General features: G+C 43.9%; 2 protein-coding genes across 6 annotated transcripts; one reads left to right on the top strand and one right to left on the bottom strand.

Moving 5' to 3' along the window:
• The first annotated feature begins 836 nt into the window (after positions 1–836).
• On the top strand, positions 837–3,613 carry LOC139815391 (metaxin-2). Of its 2 annotated transcripts, none has more exons than XM_071782316.1 (4): positions 837–1,075; positions 1,435–2,014; positions 2,516–2,653; positions 3,055–3,613. In XM_071782316.1, exons 1-4 carry the CDS (start codon positions 1,030–1,032, stop codon positions 3,113–3,115), a joined length of 825 nt encoding a protein of 274 aa, XP_071638417.1. In that variant the 5' UTR covers positions 837–1,029; the 3' UTR covers positions 3,116–3,613. The 2 variants fall into 2 exon arrangements, with proteins under 2 accessions (XP_071638417.1, XP_071638418.1); XM_071782317.1 differs by lacking the exon at positions 837–1,075 and adding an exon at positions 1,127–1,355.
• A 371-nt stretch (positions 3,614–3,984) lies between these two features.
• Positions 3,985–8,879, bottom strand: LOC139815389 (uncharacterized). Of its 4 annotated transcripts, none has more exons than XM_071782310.1 (8): positions 8,516–8,879; positions 7,324–7,552; positions 6,999–7,139; positions 6,673–6,922; positions 5,996–6,579; positions 5,382–5,738; positions 5,195–5,290; positions 3,985–5,111 (listed from the first exon to the last, which is right to left on the bottom strand). In XM_071782310.1, exons 2-8 carry the CDS (start codon positions 7,528–7,530, stop codon positions 5,046–5,048), a joined length of 1,701 nt encoding a protein of 566 aa, XP_071638411.1. In that variant the 5' UTR covers positions 7,531–7,552; positions 8,516–8,879; the 3' UTR covers positions 3,985–5,045. The 4 variants fall into 4 exon arrangements, with proteins under 4 accessions (XP_071638411.1, XP_071638412.1, XP_071638414.1 ...); XM_071782311.1 differs by having other exon boundaries at positions 7,324–7,602; XM_071782313.1 differs by lacking the exon at positions 8,516–8,879 and adding an exon at positions 7,736–8,496.
• Between the last annotated feature and the right edge of the window lie 562 nt (positions 8,880–9,441).

Consider the following 9,441-nt stretch of genomic DNA (forward strand, 5'->3'; position numbering starts at 1 on the left):
AATTGCTCGTCGTTTTACTTCCAGGCGCGGAAAGAAACGTAAATTGCAGCTGCAAACGCCAATCCGGGCCGAATGTAAACCGCGCGGTGTCCGCGGTGGAAAATTGTAGGTCTTATCAAGGAAGGAAAAGTCGGTGAGCTCCCTCGTCTAATCATGCACTCTTATCTCACGCGGAATGAGTTTCAAGATATCGAGAAGAAAAATGACCCGTCGCTGCACACGCGTGTCCTGCACGCATTCCTGTCCGGCCTCAAGTTCTCGAAGGTTATACTTTTCGACAGATATAATACATGATGTAAATGTAATAATTTCATAAATAACTGTCAGACAAAGATGTAACCATTGTTTGTCATTGATTCAGGAGAAATCTCGAGTCGACACGGAAGAGGCGAGGAAGTATTTCGATCGGTGCCTTGATTTGCGCGGTATAAAAGTGACCCCGATTAAATTCTGATTAATTAATTTGGCGATCGATTTCATATGGAATTGCAAACGTTCCAACTGTACAATTCGTTGTCCCTAATCTAATCTCGTTTTCCATATATTGAAACATTAATAATTGATCTATCCATGTAAATTAATATATATAGATATCACTTGATGAATTCGTCGCCAATTAAATTAATCAGAATCATCCTTAAGCGATTAATTCATTAATTCAACCGGCGGAACAGCAGGCTTCATAACTATATAATTTATCGCTGTTAGTCAAGCTTCCATAATTTTTGCCGTAACGAACAATAATTCCACGTTAGCAAAATACTACGAGTTTCATTTGATAATTAAGTTAATCGCTGATTAATTGAAGTATACAGTCGAAGTCCCTCTGTCAAGTTTATCTTGCGTAAGTTACGTTGTTAGTTACGTATGTGAAATCGTAAAGGGAGAAGGCGCGTGTACGAGCCGTACGATTCGCTTCTCGCTCGTGGCGCTTTTACGCGAGCGATCGGCCGCAGATTTTGAGGCAGAGCGTGGCCAGAGGCGCAGCGTCGTCGTCGTCGTCGTCGTACGGGCACGATTGTCGTAGACATGCCGCACGTACTGCTGGGCGATTCGATCGCGGTGGAGCTGGAAGGTAACAACGTCTGGAAGTCCGCGCTTTCCAAATTGCCGTGCCGTTCCCGCGAGTCCCCCGCGCGCGAGGGGATCTTAACCTTGCGTCACCGTAAACAAAACGGCGCGTGGCCGTGTGGCCTCGCGCGGCCTCGCAGTCGAATTTCGTAAATGTCGTAAGAACGAGCCGCTCGTCCTTCGGGGCATCCCGCGTTACCTCGTCCCGTTTTCTCCTTCGCGCGTCGTAGCTTCTCATTTGTTAGTTTTTCACGTACGCGTACGCGAGTACTTATCGCGATTATGTAAGTGTTACGTTAGAGATGCGAGTGTGAGCCACGCTTGTGTGCGCGACGCTGACGATTTGTATTTCTCTTGCCGCAGCTCAGGAACCATGGCCGCAACCGATTACCTTGTACCAGCCGTACGAGGTGGAGCAGATTCTGCTTCCCGACAACGCGAACTGCCTGGCGGTGCAGGCCTTCCTCAAGATGTGCCAGCTCGACTTTCAGATAGAGCCGAGGAAGAATGCGGAGTTCATGTCGCCGTCCGGTCGCGTGCCCTTCATCAAATGCGGCACGAAATTGATATCCGAGTTCGACGGTATAGTCGCGCACATAGGAAGCAAAGGAACAAGCCTGTCCGATCATCTGGACCCTGACGGCAAGGTGGACATGAGGGCGTACCAGTCTCTCGTTAACAATGTATTTGTCAATGCGGAACTGTACATCTGCTGGGTGGATCCGGCGATTTTGAATGGGGTCACGAAGCAGAGGCACGGAAGCGTGTACCCTTGGCCGCTTAATCATTATTTGAACTGGCAGAAGAGACGAGAGGTCATAAAAAGGCTCAGCGTACTCGGCTGGTACAACAAGAGCTTAGACGAGGTCTTTGACGACGTGAAGAAGTGTTGCATAGCGTTATCGGAGAGGCTAGCGGACGAGGAATTTTTCTTTGGAAAAGAGTAAGTAGTTTTTGCAGTCATTTTCACCGATTTTTTATCGCTCTCGAATCAATCGTAACACTTACAAATTTAACAAATTACAATCCTGTTCCATAAGGCCCACCGAAGTCGATGCCCTGGTGTATGGTCACGTTCGCACCCTCACGTCACCCTCCTTTCCCTCCAATGAAAAAGTTGCCGCCACGATCTATCAGTTTCCCAAGCTTATCGAGCACATGTTCCGAGTTGAATACCGCTACTTTAGTTCCGGAGCACGAAACGAGATTGCGGAAGAGTTTGAAATAATCGAGTCATCCTCCAAGGATACTTTGTGGGACGGCTTTCGATCGCAGCCCGAATCGCTCCCTCCCCTTTCCGAACATTCCTTTACATTGTCGTTTTAAATTCACAAAATATGTGTAGCTTATTAAGTAAATATGTAACGATTTTATAAATATATATGCATATCGCCGAAATGTGGTGACATTAACACGAGTCTTTTCGCATGACTTTCGTACGTAGCAAACCCAACGAGTTGGACGCTCTGGTTTTTGGTCACATATTCACGATAATCACGACACCGCTGCTCGACAACAAGCTGGCTATGATCGTGCGGGGCCATCCGAAGCTCGTGAATCTCTGTAAACGCATCGAGATTAGGTATTTCCAGCGTACGGAGGATTAGATAGAACTCTACTCGGACTTCAGATACATCGAGTTGCGGTACACCGATTACGTTCATCGTAAATTGAAGTTCCTGTGCTTTGCCACCGACGCGACTAAGGACGACCATATAAAGGAAAATCTTTGCAACATCCAATAAACGACTCCCCGAATCAACGACGATCCGTCGTTGATAAAGGCAGTCGTATTTTATTTTCCCTCGCCGCAGGATGGATATATCTGAAGTGCGAGTAACGTTGAAGCATGACATGTAGTACACTTTAATGTTTTAGACTGTTGTTATAAACATGAGATATATATATATTAAAGTTGATCATTCCATGATACTTACAGATAGTCTCTTTTAAATGCGTAATACTGCACATAACATTTTTCAGCTTTTTTTCTCCTCAAGCTATAGACAGTCAGACTAATGAAACGCTGGAGTTCAAGAATTAAGCCAATGATCCAACCGTGCAGAGGATATCGAATTAAAAGAGAACACGGCGATCTTTGTTTTAAATAAATTCAAACGTGATATCCCAATGTCGGGCGATAAAAACGTGCCGAGGCATATCGAAGCACGGTTTCGGAAGCTATCGATTAGGTATATAAAATCTCTCGTTTTCATCCAATGTACTGCCGATTGTCATATCAATGTTCACAGTGATATTTATATATGATCATTTTTACATATTTATAATTATTTTATTGAAGTATGTAGTTTTAATAGTATAATGTATAATTGTTAAGCGCGCCGTTAGATTAAAGTATGTCATCGCTGTTGTACAGTAATGTAGATCAGGGAGAAACAATTTTCTAGTCAATACACCATTCTCCATTTTTGTCTGTTGCATGCAGATACGAGAGAGGTAATTTTCGATTTATACATCGTGTATATATGTAATGACTGCATGTAAAAAATTTGAATACAATTTTTCTCTGAGTCTATGTTAATATCCAATAGGTTTCTTGTCTCCAGCGTTTCAGTTATCGTACCGTTGAAACGCAAATCAAGAAAAATCTGTCTATTTATGTTACATCCCTCATCATTTTATTAATATTATGTCTCTCGGGAGCTTTCCAGCAAGCGACACACAAGTATCATTTTATCTTTGTTACTCATTATCAAAAAAGGAAGATAGAACGATGCTTGTGTCGACCTATGTCGCTTGCTGAAAAGCTCCCTCGTTCAGTTTAGTCTTTTATAACAAACATTACGAAACTGATTTATTGTACACGAAAAATAAAAAGCGCGGCATAATCGCGACGTAGAAAGAAAATGTTTCAGGGTGATTGGCTATACGTGATCCAAATAATTTCACGAGTAACAATCGATTTGCTTTATTATTATAATGTGTTTGTGCATAATGTGAGTATAATCTTAAACTATGATAAACACTACGAGATGCAAGATTTCTGCGATGCCTTCTGTTACATTATGCTGCTAACTCTGATCCTTTTGATACTGAATTCGGTCTATGTTCCTTATACTAAGAATTATACACAGATTTATAATTAGCACATTAGCACATTAATCGTGTAATTATATAATTATATGATACGTATAATTATATAATTATTGACAGATAATTCTTAACATCTTCGTATATCTTTTCAAGAACTTTCAAGAATTGCAATCTTGATGTAGAGATTTAAAAAAATGGTTTAATAATAATAAGCGGTAATTTACAATTAGAGCGTGACAGAATGTAATGTCAGGGAGCAAAAAATAATAGAAAGATTTTAAAATTTCAAAAAAAAATTAAAAAATCTTATAATAATGTGATAAACAAATTGAGATCATATATTTCACGTACTGGTGAGACAGGAAAAAAATGATAAATCACCAATCACACAGATATTGCTCTTAAGCATTGTGTTACGATAATAAACTGTGAAATATTTTGTACGTAAGATACGAGTCCTATTATATACAGAGGTCATATAATCACGTCATGGAGAGACTTGGTATTCACTTGGAAGTATTAATAGAAACTATAAATCACAAGATTATTATGCTCACTGATATTCTCGACATTTGATTTTTTTTTTAACTTGAGACTTCAAGCCTAAACGAATGCACCAACAAAATCGCACATGTGTGATGTATGCAGCATCTTTGTTCATATATACTTCTTTTTGCGAACAATGGATCAGAACAGTAATTCCAAAGATCTAGAAGTATTTAATTTCATCTCTATATACCAACAGGCATATTCATTTGTGAAACATTGTAAAGTATTATGTTATATAGCGGCTTATGCTACGCATCGCGGAATAACTATTATTTATCTATTTAGTATCATTAAGATATTTTGTATTTTCTTTTTTTTTTGTCGGTTGCATGGTACTTTAGCAACCTTAAATTTTGTGTACGCTATTTAAATTAATCCGGCGGTAGAAAGCTGAATAGTCGGAACTGTTCTCTAATGCGCGGCCTTACGTCACCTCCCTGCGACAATTAAAAAATAAATGAATAACTGTATTCTTTATAACAGTCAATATATAGCGTATCACAGAGTGACAGGAACTTACCCAGTTTACCAGATTTTCCAAAAACGGTAATAACTTCATTAGCTCGTTATCCGAACGATCGGCAAACCAACTTTCTATAGGTATACCATTTTCTAACTGTAACACAAAGCACACATGATTTCTTAAGTATATTATTGATCGTGTCACAGGTATACATATACATATAAATGATGAGCTACCAAGTTACCTGATATCCGAATGCTTGTGGACTGTTGTCGATAATCACGGTTTTAGATAAATCCCTGCCTAAGATGGACAAGTCTTTTATGTAATTTCCGTTAACGCAGACGCAGTGTTCCCTGAACAGGCGATACTTTATCAGCTTCCGCGTTGGATCCAGCAGATTCATCAGCTTGTTGGCGTACACCCGCTTGCTCGCCGTGAACAGGATCACCTCGTAGAGCGACGAGACGTGTTCGAGGAATTCGCGGAAGTACGGTCGTGTTCTAACGAATACCGTGTACGTTACGTCTTGAAAGACTACCGGGAAGCGGAAAGCCGCGTCAGATAGCTCTTGCAAGCTGCAGTGAACCAATGTCTCATCCTGCGAAAGAGCCATAGATAAACGTGGCGATTAGCTACTGCGCTCTTACGAGGATAGAAATGCCATAATTCTATCACCTAGAAAATCAATATAATATAGTATGACATAACACAACGTAAAGTAGCATAACGTAATATAACGGGGAGGATACAATATATTATACCAATTATGATGGCACTGTACATTTAAGATTATATTTTATTAATTTTCTAGATGATATAGAATCTGAGTTATATATATATGTTGATCGAGCATACCAAGTCCAGGACCAGACTGAATTCCGGACTGCTCCGTGTTTTGAGTGGTAGGGCCGGGCATCTCGCTCTCATCGCCGGGGTGAGGGGCGGCAAGTGCTTGATAAAGACGTAAGGATCGAACGGCTCCCAATCCTCCTGAACTTGAGTAACCATGTTCTCTACATCGCAAGATTCTACTATCTCCTCGCTACCCACCTCCATGTATTCAACCTCGTGATAACGACCGTCGACGTCCTCGGAATCATATTTGTCACTAAGATTGCCGTTCGTATCGGATGGATGATGAGGATTTATATTGTACATACTTGCTGGTATACTGTATTTTGTACTGGGATATCCAGCAGTTGTTTCATATTTTGTTGGGTCTGTTTCAATAGCATATTGATCTTTTGGGAGATCGCTGCGGTTTTCATTGTTATCGATTAGCGAATATCTTCCTCCGTTCGGGAAGTATTTGTCGGACGAGTTGTACGCGTTACGGACGTTGTATATTGACATTGAGTGCATCAGACTGTAGTATTCCGCAGACGTTTCGGCATGTGTGTATAAGGAGGAGTAGTGTAACGATGATGGTAGTGTAGTATCTACGAGAAAAAAAAAGAGAGGAAAGGTAAAACATGGAAGTATAATTTGAAATTAGTTTGACTACTACAGGCGTATGTGATTTGCACGGGTACCGTTGTTCTTGCTTCCTTCATCATCGAGCAAGCACGTGAGATCTGACTGTGATCCTAAGGATACCGGAGGCATTAGACACGTCAGCGAAGATACACTGGGTGTGGAAGATTTCAAGTCATGTACCGGCGGTATCATCGAACTACGCGAATCCGTATTCGTTACTGACGAGCAGAGAGGCAGAGTGGATGCACTGTTCCAGTTTTCCTTGGACTCCTCCGCGACTTTAGACGGCGACGCGTTTTTAGTGGTCTGCAAAATGCACGCGTTACATTGCACACACGATAATTTGAATATAACATGTTGTCTTTATATTAGAGCAACTTACGATAACTGCGTCAATTGGGGGAGTACGATGCAAGGGAGTCGACGTAACCATCGAACGTTTTATGCATTTTCTTCGGCGAGGTCCTCTTTCCCGTCTAATAGGCGCGGATTTGGCAAAGTGTAAAACATTTTCTTTACAAGCCTATGAAAAAGTTGGAACTTGTTTAACAGATCCTAAATCCAGTTCATCATTCGAGCAAACATTTCTCACGCGTTTTGTTGATAGGAAAATGCAATGCAATAAGGAAATAAGGAAACGAGGAAACGCAATGCGAAAGAAATGTTGCCTTAAACGTTATTTTCATAAATTAATACATTTAGCTTACTTCTTTTAGAAAACTGGATGATCTGCGTCGCCACTGGCTTAATCGGCTGCATTTACTTGACGTTATTACTCGACTATTACTAATGTGTTGTACTTTTCTCGCTGTTGCGACCTGCGCTCGATGACCGGTTGCTTTTGACGCCGTTACACCGCTTAAACTTAAACGGCCACGCAATCTCCTGCTAATCCTCTCGCTTCTCAGCCACATTTCAACGAGGTTGTTAAGTGTCCTGGAACGGCACAATACCAATCTTGACGAAAATGTCTTTCACAGTCTCTGCTAGAGAAAGGTAACATAAACGTAAATAAAGCATATCAAGTGAATTTCTGTTTAATATTAAACATCAATTAAAATTACCTCACTTCTAAAAATCACCTCTCTTTTACGGAACTAAAATTACTTGTAAAAATACCTTCTCGAATTGTTAATTAATTTTTATCGCGACGCTCTCTCGAAATGACGGGACGGCGATGCGTACACATGTCAGAAATCGTTATTTATTGACCGCGGAGCGATTTCGGAGCTGTCGCGAGTGCCGCGGTTACGCGGTAACTGGGAGGGAGCAACCGGAGCAAAACGGCGGAGTCGCGGGCCGCGAGGTGGTTTCAAGGGTTGTTGAGATCTTACGTGACGTTTCGCGCCGGGTGAAGATCGCGCGGGAAAGAAGTTCGATCGTTTCATAAAAAGGGGCGTTCCGGAGGCGTGCCTGTGTGCGTGAATGCACCCGCGCGCGCGCACACACACACACACACACGTAAACCTACGCTGCTGCGTGTAGACGCACGTCCGTGTACAAACGCGCGACACATATATACACGCACACACACACACACACACAAGCAGCGAGCCATATATCGATTTACGGCCCACCGCCCGCACGTCGCGTCGCCGCGGTTTCGCCGGGGGGACGTCTCACGCCGGTTGACGCATTCTCAAAATCGGGCGAAGGGGGGTTGCTGGCCGTCACCCTTCGCGACTTTTTTTCAAAAGTGCGACGTGACGTTGCGTCGCACGACGCGATGACGGCGGCGGCGGCGGGATGAATTGGGAGGGGGAGCGGGGGCGAGGGGAGGCATTACGGAGCACGGAGCGGAGGCGGTCGTGGGACACCTGAAAATCCGCGCGAAAATCGGCACAGCCGGGCCGTGACGCGGGCCGGCCGGAGGCCGGAGGTCGACCCGTGGTTGCTTACCATACTCCGCGGCGAGTCGTCGGCGGCCGGCGCGCTCGCACGCCGGCACGGAACGGACGTAACGCGGCCGCGGCTCACACACGCGTCTCATTCAAAATCCCCCGAGCGCGGCCCCCGTTCGCGTGCGCTCATCATCCCTCCGAAACTACACAACAAACATGGCGGACGGCGTCACCGTCGGCGTTAGCACTCGCGGCGTCAAGCGCGGCGCCGTCGGGTATGTGGGGACCTATGGGCGTCGTGATCCGCGGCAATTATTCCACGCGCATTTATCACCGCCGGCGCGATCACGGGACGGAGGGCGTGCGGCGCGATCCATTCGACGGGTGGACGTCCCCGCGAGACGGCGTCGGGTTGTTTATTCGACCCGCGACGTACATCCGCTGAGCGCGCGGCACGCGCGAAGCGTCATCTGCCGTTTCCTGATGAGCGGCCACGCCGGCGCCGGCGCCGGGCGCGGACGGTCGTCGGCCACGGACCACGGTGTAACCAGTAGTGTCACTACTGTCACTTAACCCTTTTTTCGCGGTTTGCGCCGATCCGTACTGCGCATCGCCATTTTTGTAGGGGCCACCAATCGGAGGATCTTTTCGATTTTTGTACATGCGATGGCGCAAGGTCGGTGTGACGCCACAGACGCTATGGAGCATGTTCGCTCGATAAAATTCTTTAAATGCAATTGGAAAATGATTAGAAATAAATAATACTGTGGTTTGAATAGTTAAAACAGAGAGTATAGTCCCTCATATATGACATTTCTTTGAAAGTATTAGCACCACTGTGTTGTTTTTCTTAAGTAATAATGCTTCTTACTTTGCATTCCGTAACGCGCATTTATCTATAGTATACGTAACGTTTACTATAGAAAATGTGCGCATATGCGCGTTACGGAACGTGGCCTAAATTTTTGAACGGTAGGATGTATG

The sequence above is a fragment of the Temnothorax longispinosus genome, chromosome 6 (genome assembly GCF_030848805.1).
Source record: "Temnothorax longispinosus isolate EJ_2023e chromosome 6, Tlon_JGU_v1, whole genome shotgun sequence".
Classification (NCBI taxonomy): Eukaryota; Metazoa; Arthropoda; class Insecta; order Hymenoptera; family Formicidae; genus Temnothorax; species Temnothorax longispinosus.